At 43.3% G+C, this 18,978-nt stretch overlaps 1 protein-coding gene across 3 annotated transcripts in view; it reads left to right on the top strand.

Moving 5' to 3' along the window:
- The window catches only part of OPHN1 (oligophrenin 1), a 127,217-nt gene that overhangs the window by 64,507 nt on the left and 43,732 nt on the right, over window positions 1-18,978 (top strand). For all 3 annotated transcript variants that reach the window (XM_053374236.1, XM_053374238.1, XM_053374237.1), the window contains 2 exons: window positions 1,132-1,194; window positions 5,415-5,489. In XM_053374236.1, coding sequence (XP_053230211.1) covers window positions 1,132-1,194; window positions 5,415-5,489 — 138 coding nt within the window. The remainder of the gene's footprint in view (window positions 1-1,131; window positions 1,195-5,414; window positions 5,490-18,978) is intronic.

The following is an 18,978-nucleotide window of genomic DNA, read 5'->3' as shown; positions in this document are numbered from 1 at the left end:
GCAGGCACTTTCACTGTACTCTTTTCAGCACCATTCTTCTTTAGACGAGCCTATCCAGATATGTAGAATGTTGATGTGTGCTTTAATCTTTTTTAAAGCTTATCGTTGATTCTAATTATAGTCGTACCTTGGATCCCAAATGCCCTGGAAGTTGGACGTTTTGTTTTTTTGTTTTTAAATAATATTTTATTAAGTTTAACAATAGAAAAGTAGAACAATAAAAACACAAAGAAAATATAAAACACAACAATACAAACTTTCACGATACATAAAATACAAACATTTAACAAGAAAACAAAAAAGACAATCAACACTCAAAAAGTAAAATAAGAAAAAATACAGATCACTCTTTCCCAATTATTCATCTTCAATTAACTTATTTTCCTGACTTCCTCACGCCTCCCTTTTTTATATCCCTTTTTAACAATTAGTTCAGCAAATTCGTATCCTACTACTTTATCCTTATTTATTTTACCTCCCAAATTTCAAATTTTTATCTCTTATTACTAGAACCCCTTCATTTTAATTCAATGTCATCAGCATTCATACATTTTACAATACTTCTGTAAATAAGTTTTAAATTTCCTCCAATCTTCTTCCACCAACTCTTCTCCCTGGTCTCGGATTCTGCCAGTCATCTCAGCCATTTCCATATAGTCGATTACTTGCATCTGGAAGTTGGACGTTTTGGCTCCCGACCACTGCAAACCTGGAAGTGATTGTTCCGGTTTGCGAACGTTCTTTTGGAACCCGAACGTCCGACAGGACTTCCGTGGCTTCCTGCAGGAGCTTCCTGCAGCCAATCAGAAGCTGCGATTTGGTTTTCAAACATTTTGGAAGTCAAATGGACTTCCGGAACGGATTCCATTCAACTTCCATGGTACGACTGTATTATTTGAATGTTTTAAGCAGCTGCTTTCTTTCCTGATAATTCTATTGTTTTCTTTTTTATGTGTAAAATGCTTTGAGGCTTTCCTTTACAACCATGCGGTATAGTATAAATTTTATGGAGTAAATAAAAGAAAGACTACCCTTGTTCCTGTAGCAGAATGAACTTTGGCTTGTCCCTGCCTGCTCTTCCTCTCTGAACCTACAGGCAGATAATCTCCTGTTGCCTTTTGTATTTTACAGTGGAGCTGAATGAGGTTGGCTTCAGATTTGTCAGGAGATGCATCAATGCCGTAGAGACAAAAGGTGAGTGCCGCAGACATTGCATCTGGATGCTTCCCTCTTATATAGTAGGATTGCATTTTTCAAGGGTGTGTGTGTGTGGATTCAGGGGTTCTCCATATACATGAATATCATGCATAGCCAAATCCTGGGAGTTAACTCCATGGCTAGCAAGTGAGGGGGAAGGAAAGAGAGAATCTCCCATATTTCCGTAGCCCACATGCCCAGCAGGCATAGCCCAGCAAGCAAGGCAGAGAGTTTGAAAGCTCTTTTGTTTGATAAACAACAGAACAATTGAAATCTCTCCCCTATTAGCAGTACTTGAGCTTGTGATCCAACCCATTCAAGGTTATGATGACCCCATGGGTGGCTTTTCTCCATACAGCTGCCCATATGAAAATAGCCAGACCTTGCAAAACTGGTGTTGGGTTTGACATCAATTCTTGGTATACCAGAGTCTGGTCAGTAGCATTGGCTGAGATATTAACATGTCAGGTCAGAGTGGCAAAGGGCAAACACAGCCCCTACTCCTTTTGTAACATCAGGCAAATGTTTCTGAATGCATAAGTTGTTCAGACTGTGGCAGGAATCCACCCAACACTCATGGGAAAACGTGGTACAAGCTTTTAGAGTAACCAAACAAAATCTTGTTACAAAGTACGAAAAAGGTCTGTAATTATATCAGGACAAGTTGTTCGTTGTTTACTGTTGCAACAGTTGTTTTCCGAAAAGGTATCTTCTGTTCCACGAAAAATAAATAAAAACATTATGAAAAGAAGAAGCTCTTCTCTCGCCAGGTCAGTCGATCGGGCACAAAATGACTTTAAGTTCTCTGCCTTGCTTGTGAGGGCAAGGCCCACTCTGGAAGTCCTGTGGAACTCTCTGCCACTTGAGATTCAGCAGGCGCATTCTGTGCCAACTTTTAAACACTGACTGAAAACTTCTCTATTCCACCAGGCCTATGCAGGCAATTAAGAGTACACCCCGCCCCCCAATGTTTGTGTTTTTAATTATTTTGCTTTTAACTTGCTTCTTAAAAGTATTATGATTTTACTGTATGTTTTCATAGTGTGATATAATACAGTGGCATATAAATATTGCTATAAATAAATAAAAAAACTAGAGATGCTTGTGCAAGATCTCGTGGGAACTCTGATGGGCCTGCGAGATCTCATGATAGCATCCCAGTGCTGGTGCAGTGAGTGGGCCTTGCCTCTCTGCGCCCTGCAAGCTGCAGAGCTTAAAAGCTATTTTCATGCCAGGAAATCCAAAGTAGACCCGGTACAAAACAAGCTTTTAAGTTCTCTGCCTTGCCTGGATTTATCATGCACAACCAGTCTGCAAGAAACCCATTCAAGTTAAATGCACACAAGATGCGATCACACTCTACTGCAATTTCTGCAGGCAGTAACTCCAGTTTCTGTAATTTATGCAGGCTGCAATCCTAAACCCACTTCTTTGGAAGTAAGCGCCATTGAACTCAATGACACTTATTCCTAAGTAGATGTGTACAGGATTGCACAGCTGGCAGTCTAAAAGCACTTGAAGAAAGAGAGTGGTGAAGTCCAACTTGCAGACATGCTCACAATGTGAATAGCAGAGGCTTTTTAAAAAAATATATAAAGAGAAGTTGGAATGTTACTAGCAAAAGTGACCTAATATGCAATCTTAGAATTTGTTTTTGGAGGGGTGGGAAATAGACATGCTTCTTAATCGCTTGGAGAAAATTCAAGGCAGCTTAATGACCCAAAGTGACACAATAAAAAGTTGGGTCCGGTATTATTTTAGTTTTAGAGATCTTTATCATAAAAGTGCCATTAAAATAAATGGTGTCTGTTTCGCTCACTGCTCGAGATGAAATCTTAGACAATCAGACTCTTTTGAAGGGCTGGCAGACAACAGCTGAGCAAATTTAATGGGAGCTTTCCTGAAATACTGGCCTGCTTCAAATGTTGCCATTCTTTCTTTAAACATCTTAGTGGGTTCTGTCTGGAATGTTTCCTTTCATGCTGCATCCTGGAGAAAGCAAGTTTCCAGGCGTACCTGGCGAAGGTGGGCTCTGTTGTTTCCAGGAATCTCCCCTTAAGGGGCATCGTGCTCCCCCTACACCAAGGAAACCACCCTACAGATGCCTGCTTTTCTGCATCTGGAGAAGAAAAGTGGATTTCTTAGCACAAATTATTGTTCTTAGGAAATGAAGAAGCGTTCTCGGTGCTCATGAGTATCGGACTAGCCTTGTAGACTAAGAGAGCCAGAGTGGTGAGGTGTTTAGAGTGTCAGACTAAGACCTAGAAGATACAAGGTCCTAGTCTGAATCCCCACTTGGCCATGAAGTTCACTGTGTATGACCTTCGGGGCCAGTCACTGCCTCTCAGCCTAACCTACTTCATAGGGTTATTGTGAGGATAAGAAGAGAAGGAGAACATACCACCTTGAGCTACTTGGAGGAAAAGTGGAATATAAATGTAATAAATAAGTAGAATGTATAACTAAATGCAAATGTGTGAGGTCCCTGGGGAGACACTTAGTAACCTGCAGCAGGGGTGGACGTGGCTGATGTCACTGGTACTTGTCTTCTGCTCTCACAGCTTGGTCTGGGTGAAGAGTGAAAGACCCACTTGTTGGAGGAGGAGTTAGAACGCTGGCTCTGCCTCCTCTTCCTTGAGGATGAGAGGCAACCCTGAAGGATGTGATTTGTCCTCCTGCCTATCCCAAGAACATGGCCAAGTGAGGATTCAAACACTGGTCTCTTCAAGTTCCTAGTCCTCATTTAATCCCCACAACAACCCTGTGAGGGTAGGTTAGGCTGAGAATAGGTGACTGGTGAAGGTCACCCAATGAGCTTCTACACCATGCTGGCTCTTAAATTAATTTGTGACAGTTTTCAGTTTGTTTACTGGATAGCCAGGAAACAAATTTTTCATATTGTTCCCAAACCAACTAGATAGAGCAGTGGCACTCAGCTGGTGGTCTGCAGGCTCCAGGGAGTCCACATAACCTACCTAGAGCAGGCATAGGCAAACTTGGCCCTCCAGATGTTTTGGGACTACAACTCCCATGATCCCTAGCTTAACAGGACCAGTGGTCAGGGATGAGGAATAGTAGTCCCAAAACATCTGGAGGGCTGAGTTTGCCTATGCCTGCAGAGGATCTGTGGCACGACTTGCATAGCAAAAACTACAACAGAAATACCAAAAAATTGAAAGGTAGGTGGTCCATAGCTTGCCTTTTGAAAAACGGAGTCCACAGTACTTAGCTGATTTGGAACCACTGACACAGAGGATTTAAAATTTTATTTTTAAACAGTTCCTTCACCATATACGTATTATACCACACACTGGTTCCTGGACTACACTCAAAGCTTACAAGAAATGCCTGCAGAGCAATATTACCGTATTTTTCGTCCCATAGGACACACCTATGGGTCGGGGAAACCAAACCAGGTCGGGGAACAGCGGTATGGCAGTGCTCCGCCTCCCTGCTGTCCCCCGAGCTTGTGGGGCTGGCGCTGGGGAGAAGCGCGCTTCTCCCCAGCGCCAGCCTCCAAACCAGGTCGAGGAACAGCGGGATGGCGGCGCTGTGCCTCCCCGCTGTCCCCCGAGCTTGTGGGGCTGGCCGATGTCTCCCCGAAGCGCGGGGCGCTCTGCGTCAGCGCGCCCCGCGCTCTGCGTCAGCGCGCCCCGCGCTCTGCGTCAGCGCACCCCGCGCTCTGCGTCAGCGCGCCCCACGCTCCGTGCAGCAGGCTGTTATCCGCAGCTTAGGGAGCCCTGCGGGAACTCCCGCGGGCTCCCCAGGCTTGCTGATAGCTTCCTGAAGCCTAGAGAGCGAGAGGGGTCGGTGCGCACCAACCCCTCTCGCTCTCCAAGCTTCAGCGAAAACCTGTATTCGCCCCATAGGACGCACACAGATTTCCCCTTTATTTTTGGAGGGGAAAAAGTGCGTCCTATTACGTGAAAAATACGGTATTTATGGAGCCTCCTTGGGGAAGCTGTGATGGCCTGAAATAATCTTTAAAGAAGACTCTGGACTTGGTTCCATCCTGGCTCCTGCTTTTCCAGGCTCAGGGCAAGGATTCTTTCTATGTTACAGCTGCCTTGACCACCTGAAAAACAAATTCTTAATTTTAAGTGAGTGCACGAGATGGCGCCATTGAGCTTTGAGTGCCATTGAGTGTCTCCTATGTCTGATTTGCCAGGGCTTCAGGAGTAATGGTGTTTTCTCTCCCCCCCCCCCCCGCTGTTCAGGTATTACAGTCGAAGGCGTCTATCGAACTGTTGGGAGCAACATCCAGGTGCAGAAGCTCCTGAATGCCTTCTTTGGTAAGAAACAACGGTTCGTTGCCAACTGGGCTTTATTTCTGTGGAATCATGGGGATTCTGATTTGCAACTTACTAAATCAAACCAAGTTTCCCCATAAAACCATTATATGCAATGGACCAAATTTTCTCAATCCATTCAGGTATGGTAGGAGATATGTTCCCCTTCCCCAATTCTTGGCTCTTATGATCCTAGCAGAAGCTATACGGTTAAACACTATTTGCCGATCATATTCTGGAATATCATCTTTTAGATAACCAAGCAGAATTATTTTAGCTTTCAAGGGAATACGATATCCTGACATATCAGAGATATCAGCTTGAACGGATTTCCAGAATATTTCTATTTGAGTACAGTTCCAAAATATGTATATGTAACCTGCTTTATTTGATCCACATCTCTCTAACCTGTATATTAAAATTTATAATATCTAACTTTAACTGAGTCTACATCTCCTGTATCGGACAGGCTGTGCCACAGAATCATAGAATTGTAGAGTTAGAACAGACCTTGAGGCACATCTAGTCCAATGCAGGAATCTAAACTAAAGCATCCATGACAGGTTGCCATCCAACATCTGCTTAAAAATCTCCAGTGAAGAAGAGTCCACCACCTTCCAAAGGAGTCTATTCCACTGTCAAACAGCTCTTACGCTTAGAAAGTTCTTCCTGAAGTTTAGCTGGAATCTCCTTTCTTGTAACTTGAAGCCATTGGTTCGGATCCTAGCCTTCCGGAGCAGGAGAAAGCAAGCTTGCTCTATCTTCCATGGGACAGCCCTTTAGATATTTGAAGATGGCTATCATAGCTCCTCTCAGTCTCTTTTCTTCCTGGCTAAACATACACAACTCCCTCAATCGTTCTTCATAAAGCTTGGTTTCCAGGCCCCCTAATCATCTTGGTCGCCATCCTCTGCACATGTTCCAGCCTGTCAAGTGTCATTATTTTTTTTATCATACTTTTATTGTGCTAGCTGAAGGCCATGACACCATCCTTAACATCAGCAGACATGAAATATACTGTAAAACCACAACCAAAACTGGCAAAAACCTTGTTACAGGGACAGTTAAAAGAGAGAGGAGTTGCCTATGTATCGTATAAGTTAGATCCCTGAGTCCCCTTTACAATTAATGGCTAATTCATCCAAATTCATCACTCTAATCTCCCTAGCTGCCAGAGCATAGAGAGCAAATTGCTAAAATCATCAGCAACATTCTGCAGCCACTTCTTTCTCTCTGCCATAGTTAGGTTGATTTCCTGCGCAAACAAGGGTTTCATAAATCGATTTGTTGGTTCTGCACAAAGCCAGCATTGTGTTGTAGATAATGAGATATATATTCCACATACAGTTGCCTGCAAAATCAGAGTCTTGCTTCATAAGGGACCTTATTATATTGTCCATCCAGGGCCACTGTAAGCATTGCATCGAAGCGCAGCTCTGTGAAGGCCGCTCTTAGCGAGGCGGACAGAATTGCGCCGTTTTAATAAGTGGATACTGTGGCAAACATTTGGAGGAAATAATTGACTGCAAGTCTCTCCCCACTTCGTTCCAATAGAGCCAGTTCCTTATATGTCTCTTGTCCCTGCTCAAAGACGCTTGCAGCTTCTGTAAGTGGCAGTGGGCTAGGCAGTGCTGGATACCACCTTCCAAGCAGTTAGTATGTTCCAGTTCTTTATAACACAGTCTCTCATCTGGTAGGAGCTCAGTCTTTTCAAATTGTTTAGGCAGGCGTAATCAGCTCTAGCCCTCATTGCAGTCATGCCAAGTTCCGATCCAACTTGTCAATATCCTACTCCTGGTGTGGTCTGATCAAGGTAGAATAGAGCAATACTATGACTTCCCTTGGTCTGGACATCATCATCATCATCAATAACAACAACAACAATAATAAAATAAGTTTATTATTTATACCCACCCATTTAGTTGGGTTTCCTTAGCCACTCTGGGCAGCTTCCAACAAAAGATTAAAAATACATTAACACATCAGTCATTAAAAACTTCCCCAAACAGGGCTGTCTTCAGATGTCAACCAGACTTCTGTTGATGCAGCCTAGAATAGCATTAGCTCTTTTTTGTTGCTGCATCTTACTGTTGACTCACATTAAGCTTGTGGTCTACTAAAACCCCTGGATTCTTTCACATGCGCTACTGCAAGACAGGTATTCCCATCTCACATTTGTGCAGCTGGTTAATTCTGCCTAAGTGCAGAAGCTTACCTTTGTTCCTGTTGAAATTCACTGTGTTATTTTGGGCCCAGTTCTCCAATCTGTTACGGTCATCTTGAATCTTGTATCATCCCATATGAACCTGCTTAGGTTTTGAGATCTTCAGGGGAGTCCCTTCTATCAGTCTGGCCACCCTCACAGGCCTGCTTGGTGGGGGAACAGGAGAGGGCCTTCTCAGTGGCTGCTCCCAAGCGTAGTTCAGCAATAGAACAATAAATCATCTGAGGCCAGTGAAGTGAACTCTTTATTCAGTGAAACAATCCAGCCCGGTGGTCTCAGCAACTCTTTCTAGGAGGTCTTGCCCCAATGAAGCGTTTGCAAGGACTGAAGGTCCCTGCCTTCCCAGTGCCCAGTAGGACTTCTCCTCTCCAGAGTCTTTCCCATGCAGTCTCAGGCTGTGTCTTCACACAACCACTCTCTGCTCTGTCTGTTTCGTTTGTGAGTTTTAGGAAACCGGGGGGGGGGGGGGGAGGTTGTTACAGCAGAAGGGAGTGACTCCCTTGCTTCTTCAGCAGCCAGCTTCTCTGTCTCCTGGATCCACTCCTCTCCAGCCCCTGCTTCTGCCTCGGAATATGAACTGTTCTCTGCTGCAGCATGACCCTGCTCACCAAACCCTGTTGCCTCTTCTGCTTCTGACACCTCCTCCAAGTCTGCTCCTTCTCCCTCTGACTACTCATCATTGTCCTATCACCAATCCCCTGGCTCTGAGCCTTCTACCCCTGGGGGTTCCCTAGCAGGTTCCCCGGCTAGTGCCTCCTAGCGCTTCTCTGCATCCAGCCAGCCCATGACATAGAGGGCCTGCCCAATAAGGATTGTAAGGATTCACATAGTACTCTGAACTTTGCTACCATGGTGGTTTAAGGATGATTTTCATACTGCTGTAATTTCCTGTTGCTTGTGCTGTTGTGTGGCGTAGCAGTTAGAATGTCTGACTAGAACATGGGAAAGACCATGGTTCAAATCCTCCCACTCAGCCATAAAACTCCCTGTGTAGGACCCTGGTGGCCAGTCATTGCCTCTCAGCCTAACCTACCTCACTAGGTTGTTGTGGTATTGAGGAAGGGGAGAGCCATGTATGCCGCCTTGAGCTCCTTGGAGAAAAAGGTGGGATATAAATGCAACAAATATTTATTAATTTAGGGGCCTTGGTGCACAAGAGAATTGGGTCTTTACAGCATCTCTTCTCCCTGTTGATCTGCTAGTCAGAGGACTCTTTCGGATCTTGTGTTTCATTGGCATTCCCCAAGACACTACAGACCTCTTCAGCTGTAAGGTGGCTCAATCATAACCTGACCAAATTTGGAAAGGGAAGAAGAGACATTGCTTTGAATTATGCTTGTCTTCGCGTTTGGTCTGAATATGTGCAGAGGGATAAATGTTCAGCCTACAATCTTTGGAACAGAGAGAGATTGAAAGAGAGAAAGGATGCATTTGGTACTCTCCACTTCAGTCAAAAAGGCTTCCAGAGTGGCTTAGAAACACTCAAAGCAAGACTGCCCAAAGCTTATGATCTCTGTATTAAACACACACACACACACACACACACACACACACACACACACAAAAATCCAAATTCGGGCATCCGTTTTGAACAGTTGTTCCTATAGCCCATCTGGCACAGTTCAGGGGTAGGAGGTGCTTCGTGGAGCACCAGAAAAATGGAGAAATGCAAAAGGGGGTGTTTGGTCAAGTTCAGAATACTTGAAAAGTACAAATGGGGAGTTGGGGTGGGGATGCAGCTAATGGTTCACAACTGCTGTAGGTTTTGGGAGAAAGGGCAGCTGTAGATTGAGCAAGAAAGTTGATTTTCTTGAGACCAATGGGAGAAATAAAGCTTGCAGAATGACACAAGGCTTCCCAGCCTGTTAGGAAGAAAGCAGGCTATCAAACCTGATAAAGGCATGTGCACACGGAGAGCAAGATACTGACATTTTGGGAGAGGGTGAAAAAATAAATGGCTGGTGGGGCTTTTAGAGAAACTGTAGTTGAAACTGTTGGAATTCAGAGAGCAGCAAGCTTTCAGAAGTCAGAAAATAAGACAGAGGGGCTTTAAATAAGGAAATCTGAAGGTTCTGGATGCAAGCTCAAACCTAAGAGTTCTGCAAGGAAACAATGATGTCTACCAATTTGGATGGCTTTAAAGGAGGATTAGGCTAACCCATGGAGGAGAGTGGCTGTTGATGTTTACCTCTGCATTTGGGGGCAGCAATGCTTCTGAATCCCAGCTGCTGGAAACATAAGGAGAGGCGACTGCTCCTGTGCTCGAAGCTTGCTTGGTGGTTTCCCATTCGGCCACTGTAAGAACAGGATGCTGGATTAGATAGGCCATTGGCCTGATCCAGCTGGCTCTTCTTATGCTCTTACATTACTATATTTCAGAGCAGGAATGGCTTGCAGATAATAGGCTAATGTTTGAAGGTATTCTTTTTTTTTAATGGTAGAGAACCAGTAGCATGTAAAAAAGCAACATCACAAAAACTATTTGCAGTGTGCACACTCCCTTCACCCCAGGAAAAAAGGGACAACCAGTTATCAGAATTAGAGCTATGTGGAATGAGTTAAGAGTCAGGTTATTAAAGTTTCAATTGCTGCTCAACTTACCGTATTTTTCACTCTACAAGATGTATCCGACCATAAGACGCACCTAGTTTTTAGAGGAGGAAAACAAGAAAAAAAATATTCTGAATCAAATGTTGTACTAAACTATTTAATAAACAACCGAAGGGTTTCATCAGGATATCCTGAACCTTGAAGATATTTATATCACCCCCACCCCACACACATCCAAGGAAGCTGCTAGGTAGGAGATCAGGACAGACAAAAGGAAGAACTTTGCACAAGATATGGTTAAAAGACAGAACTTGCTACAAGACTGAGCGACAGCTGCTAGCTTGGGTGACTTCAAAAGGGGATTAGACAAGGGGCGCTGCGCAGCTCTCCCTCTCTGCACAGCGCCCCTTCTGCAAAGCGGGAGGAGAAACGGAAGGGGCTCTGTTTCTCCTCCCGCTTTGCTGAAGGCGCACTGCACAGCTTTCCCTCTCTGCGCAGCGCCTCTCCAGCGAAGCGAGAGGAGAAACGGAGCCCCTTCAGCGATAGCTGCGCAACCTGCATTCGCACACACATTTCCCCTTACTTTTTAGGAGGAAAAAAGTGTGTCTTTTTAAAAAAATAATTTTTATTAAGTTCCATTTAACAATCCAATCATATCACATTAATTATTCCAAATTATTCCAATACATATCATAAAGTCCAAATATTTTGCCAAATTATAATTATTATTTTTTTAAATATTTATTAAATTTCACAAGAACATAAATACAAAAACACATGAGAAAAGTAAGAAAAAAAATACATCAAAAAAGAAAAGGTAGAAATATATAGAGAAATACAACATACAAAAATAATAATAAAAAACACTACATACAAAAAAAAATAAGAAAGAATTAAAAACAAAACCATTTTTCATAACTTTAAACTCCTTAACTTGTTTCTTTGACCTCCTCACACCTCCTCTTTTTGTATTCCCATTTACATAATCAAGTCAGCAAATCCTTACCCTCTTTCCTTTACCTTCACTCTTTATCTTAACATTTTATAACTCTATAATTTCATCCAATATCTATTCATTTTTACATATTCTTATTAATTTTGTTGTTAATACCACTTATTTTCAATCCAACATCATTTTAACACTCATTAATTTTACAATGTTTCTGCAGATAATCTTTAAATTTCTTCCAATCTTCCTCCACCAACTCTTCTCCCAGGTCTCGGATTCTGCCAGTCATTTCCGCCAATTCCATATAGTCCATCACCTTCATCTGCCACTCTTCCAGGGTGGGTAAATCTTGTGTCTTCCAATACTTTGTGATAAGTATTCTTGCTGCTGTTGTTGCGTACATAAAGAAAGTTCTGTCCTTCTTTGGCACCAATTGGCCGACTATGCCCAAGAGAAAGGCCTCTGGTTTCTTCAGGAAGGTATATTTAAATACCTTTTTCATTTCATTATATATCATCTCCCAGAAAGCCTTAATCTTTGGGCACATCCACCAAAGGTGAAAGAATGTACCTTCATTTTCCTTACATTTCCAACATTTATTATCAGACACATGGTAGATTTTTGCTAGCTTGACTGGTGTCATGTACCACCTATATATCATTTTCATAATATTCTCTCTTAAGGCATTACATGCCGTAAATTTCATACCAGTGGTCCACAACTGTTCCCAGTCAGCAAACATAATATTATGACCAATATCTTGTGCCCATTTAATCATTGCAGATTTAACCGTTTCATCCTGCGTATTCCATTTTAGCAGCAAGTTATATATTCTTGAAAGTATCTTAGTTTTGGGATCTAACAATTCTGTTTCCAATTTTGATTTTTCCACCTGGAAGCCAATTTTTTTGTCTAAATTGTAGACCTCTCTTATTTGATAATAATGTAGCCAATCTCGCACTTTATCTTTTAATTTCTCAAAACTCTGCAATTTCAATTTGTCTCCATCCTGTTCCAAAATTTCCCAATATTTCGGCCAATTGGCCTCCATATTGAGCTTTTTCTGAGCCCTTGCTTCCATTGGTGACAACCACCTTGGGGTTTTTGTTTCCAATAAGTCTTTGTATCTTATCCAGACATTAAACAATGCTTTCCTGACAATATGGTTTTTAAATGCTTTATGTGCTTTAACCTTGTCGTACCACAAATATGCATGCCACCCGAAGACATTATTAAACCCTTCTAGATCCAAAATGTCTGTGTTCTCAAGAAGCAGCCAATCTTTCAGCCAGCAGAATGCTGCTGCCTCATAATACAGTTTAAAGTCTGGCAGGGCAAATCCACCTCTTTCCTTTGCATCAGTTAGTATTTTAAATTTTATTCTAGGCTTCTTGCCCTGCCAGACAAATATAGAAATATCTTTCTGCCACTTCTTGAAACAGTCCATCTTGTCCAAAATTTGCAATGACTGAAACAAAAACAACATTTTTGGCAATACATTCATCTTTATAGCTGCAATTCGACCCAACAAGGAAAAGCTTCAAATTTGACCATATTTCCAAATCTTTTTTCACTTCTGTCCAACATTTCTCATAGTTATCTTTAAATAAATTTAAGTTCTTAACAGTCATATTAACCCCCAGATATTTTACTTTCTTAACTAATGTTAAACCTGTCTCCTTCTGAAACCTCTCTTTCTCAATTGGTGTTAAATTTTTCTCAAGAACTTTAGTTTTTGACTTGTTCAGCTTAAATCCTGCCACATGACCAAATTCTTGAATCAGTTCCAATACTCTTTTCGTACTAGATTCTGGCTCCTGTAACGTCAAAACTAGGTCATCTGCAAAAGCTTTCAATTTATATTGTTTAGCTCCGACCCGAATGCCTTTAATCAAACGGTCCCTTCTAATCATATTTAGCAAAACCTCCAGGACCGAAATAAAAAGCAATGGGGAAATTGGGCAGCCTTGTCGTGTACCTTTCTCTATATTAAATTCCTCTGTCATCACATTATTAACTATTAACTTGGCCTTTTGTTCTGAGTATATTGCACTTATACCATTTTCAAACCCCTGGCCTACCCCCATTCCCTGAAGATTCTTCTTCATAAAATTCCAGGAAATATTATCAAAGGCTTTTTCTGCGTCTATAAAAATTAAAACTGCTTTGGTATTAATATTCACTTGCAGCTTCTCCAAAATGTTAATTATATTCCTCGTGTTGTCAGACAAATGTCTACCTGGGAGAAAGCCGGCTTGGTCTTTATGTATCTCTTCAACTAATACCTTTTTTAATCTGTTAGCCAAAATATCAGCAAAAATTTTGTAATCCACATTAAGCAGGGATATGGGACGGTAGTTCTTAAGTTGTGTCTTTTCAGACTCAGTTTTCGGTATAAGTGTAATGTAGGCTTCCTTCCACGACTCTGGCGCCTTTTCCCCCTCCAGAATTTCATTACAGACCTCCATTAGTGGCTGAATTAACCAATCTTTCAAAGATCTATAGTATTTGGAGGTTAGGCCATCCGGCCCTGGAGATTTACCCAACTGCATGTTCTGAATGGCACCTTCCACCTCCTGTTCTGTAATTTTATGGTTCAGCATTATCTTATTTTCTTGAGAGATTTTTTGTAATCCGTTTGTTCTTAAAAATTGGTCTAATTCAGTCTCTTTCTGTGGCCCTTGTGTATATAGTTGTTTAAAATATCTCTGGAAGCACTTTCTGATCTCCAATGGATTCTGTATGTTCTTTCCTTCCACATCCAGATTTGTAATAGTGTTTAGTTTTTGTCTTTTTTTCATCTGCCAAGCTAGCAGTTTCCCACATTTATTAGCCGATTCAAATGTCTTTTGTCTCATCTGCTTGATTTTCCATTCTACTTCCTGATTTATCATTTTCATATATTGTACTTGATATAACTTTATTTCTCTCAGAATCTCTTGCGACTTTGGTTTCGCTCTTAATTTCTTCTCTCCTTCTTTTATTTTTTCCAAAATTTTATCTTTTTTCTCATTTTGACTTCTCTTCTTTATTACGTTCTGTTGAATCAGAAATCCTCTCATGACCGCTTTACTTGCATCCCAGATTACTCTTTTTTCAACCGTAGTATTCAAGTTTATCCAAATTATAATTTTTTGTTGGGGGTTCCCATGCTTCGAGTTCAGTAGGGGTCCAATCATCTCATATGTCTGCTGCTTTTAGTATTCACCAGTCCGATCTTTCAATCTTCTTGTGGAAAAAAGTGCGTCTTATGGGGCGAAAAATATGGTAGATTAATCTTAAGTGGGGCATGAAGAAAGCCTTTGGGCTAGCCGTCAGGAAACCGTCACCTTGTTGAGAGAGATCGTCACAGACCTCAGCTCACAGGAAAACATGGTCGCTGACACAGCAGTTGACAGCATCCAGACTCTGCCTGCCTTGGAAGACCTAGATGTCCCTCCCTCCCTTGACAAGCTGATGAACGCCATGGACTCTCCCTTTTTGGAGGTTTTTAAGCAGAGGTTGGATGGCCATCTGTCATGGATGCTTGAGTTGAGATTCCTGCATTGCAGGGGGTTGGACCAGATGACCCTCGGAGTCCCTTCCAACTCTATGATTCTGTGAACTCTCAGGCATGTGGTAAATTCTCAGGATGGGACAGAATCCCAACAAGAGTGCTGAAATTTCATCTCAACTCCTCCCTCATTGTCTACCTGGGTTCTACCATAACCAGCAGCCTCTCCATTGATGCTTAGCTGGACAAGAGTACTAGCAAGGCAGCTCTGGCAATGGCTCACCTCTCCAAAAGGGTATCGGAGAATGTGATGCTAACGACCAGTACCTAGATGAAGGTCTACCAGGCTTGCGTGTTGAGCACGCTGCTTTATGGAAGTGAATCGTGGGCAACTTACAACCTACAAGCGCGATGCCTCAACACCTTCCACATGTGCTACGTCAGGAAGATTTTGTGCATCACATGGCAGGATAGAGTCTCAAACAAACCCACATTCCCAGCAGGTTCGCACTGTCTCAGCAATATCTGTGCTGGCTTGGTTATGTCCACAGAATGGAAGATGGCAGGACCCCCAAGGACGTGCTCCATGGGGAGCTTCAAGAACCAGGCCCATAGGCAGACCAACTCTGCATTACAAAGGTGGGCAAATGAAGGCGGGCAATATCAGCCCTGCTGTGTGGGAGTCCCTTGCAGACAACCACAGTGCCTGGAGACAGACTGTCAGGTTGTATAACTACAGCAGTGACCAGAGGAGGAATGACCACTGGGAGGAGCACAGATAGAAAAATGCCATGTTGCCTCTGTAGCAGCACAACTGGACACCTTCATCTGCCCCAACTGCAACAAAACATGTCTCTCCTGTATCAGTCTCTAGAGCCACAGCAGACGCTGCAACCTTCCAACAGTTTGACTTCACCCCCAAAGGCGCATTCCTGCATGGTCTCCCAAGACAGACAGATGCCAACAACTAGGGGCAGGACAGCAGGAGGAGGGAGTTTGTGGAAATGTGAATATTTCTAAGAGGATAAAATGTTTTGGAAAATGTCAGTAAGAATGAAAGCATACATAACAATAGATAAACGTACATTAGACTGGGAATTAATATAATGAAGATGCACGTATCACAACTGTAATAATGATAGAATCAACAGCAGGAAAACAACAGAGGTTAAGAAGCAGAGGTGGATACATTTACAGAGATTGATGCAGGTTATTTTGATTTACACGCCCAGCAAATAATCTGCTGGAGATTTTGGAAAGTGCCTCGTCTGTCTGCCAGGTCTTTGTGTGTTCGGACACCTTTCCTGGATATCATTGCCCAATTTGACATCCAGTGAAGCTGAACATTGTAGGATTCAGGTCAGATACAATTATGTACTTCTTGATGTAGCACATAGGTAAACAGTGGAACTCGCTCCCACATGGAGCAGTGATGGCTACCAACTTGGATGGCTTTAAAAGAGGATTTGACCAATTCATAGAGAAAAAGGCGGCAATGCTCTGTCTTGAAAGCCAGACTGAGTAAAGTGTCTGAATATTAATTGGTGGAAACCATAGGATGGCAGAGTGCTCTTGTGCTCAGACCCTGGTTGTGGGTCTCCGATTGGGGTCCCCGATTGGTCACTGTGAGAACAGGAGGCTAGACTAGATAGGCCATTGGCCTGGTCCAGTAGCTGGGCTCTTCTGATGCTCTTATGGAACCTCCAGACCCAGAGGAAGTCTATCTGGATTCTTGGGTCAATAGGGACCATTTGGCCACAGTGAGCACAGGAACCTAGCCCAGATGGGTTGTTGGCCTGATCCAGCAGGCTCTTACACTGTGAGGAGGGCTTGGGCTTAGAAAAAGTAAATCATGGCACCACTCTTTCAAGATCTTAGTGGGTGGCTTCGCATGAAGGCTGAAGGTCTGCCATCTCTTTCCCATTACATCATTGTGGAAGCCACGTGGTTGTTTGGAGTCAGGGCCAGCTGGCTGCTTTGATGGTGTTAATATCGACACTTTCTAAGAAATAAATCTCTTGGCTCCCCGTCACTTTCTGAGCAGGTCCTTTTTATTGCCAATCAGCAAAGTGCCTGCTGATTCCTGTAAGAGCCCTACTTCCTTGGCTGCCCCCCTTTTTTTTTTGTTTCAAAACACTTGGCTGTGCTCTCCCTTGCTGCTGTTATATTGGATTCCTGCAGAGTCTTGAGTTGTACAAGGCAGGGTCACACTCTCCGATGATTAATTACATGGGACAAAGTGTGTTTGATGGCTGTTAATAGTTCTCCTGCCTTTCCTCTGGGCAAATAGCTCCGTGTGCTTTCTATCGAGAGACCCTGCTGGGGTTTGTTAAATGTGCTTTGGTTTGGTTGTCCAGTTCGCTACTGCTGCTGCTTCTGGCACCATCAATCCCACTTGACACTAACAAAACATAGAGCTGCAATGGATTAGAAATTCTAGGTGCAAATTCTAGCGTGGCCACTGGGAACCGCCAGACTGGATTACTGCAATGCACTTTGTGTAGGACTGCCCTTGGGCCTGTTTCAGAAGCTCCAGCTGGTGCAGAGCACTGCAACCAGATTGCTGATGGGAGCTTCTGGCTGAGGGCATGTGACACCATTGTTAAAACAGTTGCACTGCACTGCCCATCTACTACTGAGCCAGGTTGCATTGATTTACAGAGCCCTGAACAACCTAGTTCCAGGGTAAACTTCACCTGAACCTTATAGTATCCCAACTTGATCACTGAGATCATCTGGAGGAACATCGTTGGTTGTTCGCCAAGTTGGTGAGGCTCATTTGGTGACAGTGAGAAGCCAAGCCTTTAGCGTCATGGGCCCAGTCCTATGGAACTCTCTGCCACTGGAGATTCAGCAGGTACCTTCTGCTTCGAGAGCCAGTGTGGTGTAGTGGTTAAGAGCGATAGACTCGTAATCTGGGGAACCGGGTTCGCGTCTCCGCTCCTCCACATGCAGCTGCTGGGTGACCTTGGGCCAGTCACACTTCTTTGAAGTCTCTCAGCCCCACTCACCTCACAGAGTGTTTGTTGTGGGGGAGGAAGGGAAAGGAGAATGTTAGCCGCTTTGAGACTCCTTCGGGTAGTGATAAAGCGGGATATCAAATCCAAACTCTTCTTCTTCTTCTGCTTCAACTTTTAAACCACCTGCTGAAAACTTCTATTCCACCAGATGTGTGCAGTATCCAGAGTGGAGTCTCTTTAGGTGATTGGTGTCTTGTATACCTCCTTCCAGAAACTCCTGGTGCCAAATGTATTGCTTTCCTTTCCTTTGGGCCACATCAGGGGGTCTTGTTGTCCTGGGCAGTGCAGGACCTCCATACACACTGCACAGGCTTGCACCCCAGAGAGGTGACTTTGGTGCTGCAAATGCAGCAAAAGCAATATAGGAGGCAGCAGTTACGAGTTATAAGCTCAACCTGATTGGCATAAGATACAAGCAGAAAGTGTGGTCTCAAATCAACACTGTCAGAACAGTCATACCTGAACTTTGTGAATGTTTCTCTGATTCCATTGAACAAACTCTACTAAGCTGACAGCATCAAAGCAAGTTGGGGCTGCATCAAAGAGGCAACCTACGACATAGGCAATCAAAGAGAACAACAGATCCACGACTGGCTTGAGGCTGGCATAAAAGACATGGAGCCTTGTTATTGCTGCAAAAGTCTTTTGTGAGCTACCTTATTGAAAGATGCTTTCTACACTGAGAAAGTGATACCCAGTGGGTTGCCAGACAGTGTGCCAACGACTACTTACTAAAGCTGCCTTGGAGTGTTCAACTCACTGCTGACAGCGGCAGCACTCACCAAATATATGAAGGCTTGAACAAAGCCTTTGGATCAACAATCAAGAAAACTCTTCCCTCATCTCGCAGGAGAGACTGAAGCCAACAGCAATGAAGGCAATGAAGTATACATCCTTTCACATTGGGTTACCAGCATTTGTTTTTAACTTCTTTCCTTTTAACTTCTTATGCTTCTATTGTATGTTTTTATCTTATTTTTACTGTTGTAAATTGCCCTGATATATTATTGTGATACGGTGGGATCTAAATATTTTTTATAAATACCGTATTTTTCGCCCCATAGGACGCACCGGCCCATAGGATGCACCAAGTTTTTTGGGGGGGAAATAAAGAAAAAAAATTTATTTCCCCCCCCAGGCGCTTGTGGGGCCGGCAGCGGGGAGAAGCGCTCTTCTCCCCGCCGCCCGCCTGCAGACCAGGTCCGGGGACAGCGGGAAGACACGCTGCGCCTCCCAGCTGTCTCCGGAGCTTGCGG

This window comes from Podarcis raffonei, chromosome Z (assembly GCF_027172205.1).
Source record: "Podarcis raffonei isolate rPodRaf1 chromosome Z, rPodRaf1.pri, whole genome shotgun sequence".
Lineage (NCBI taxonomy): Eukaryota > Metazoa > Chordata > Lepidosauria > Squamata > Lacertidae > Podarcis > Podarcis raffonei.
The sequence above is the reverse complement of the archived record's forward strand: the minus strand, read 5'-3'. Positions and strand labels throughout refer to the sequence as shown.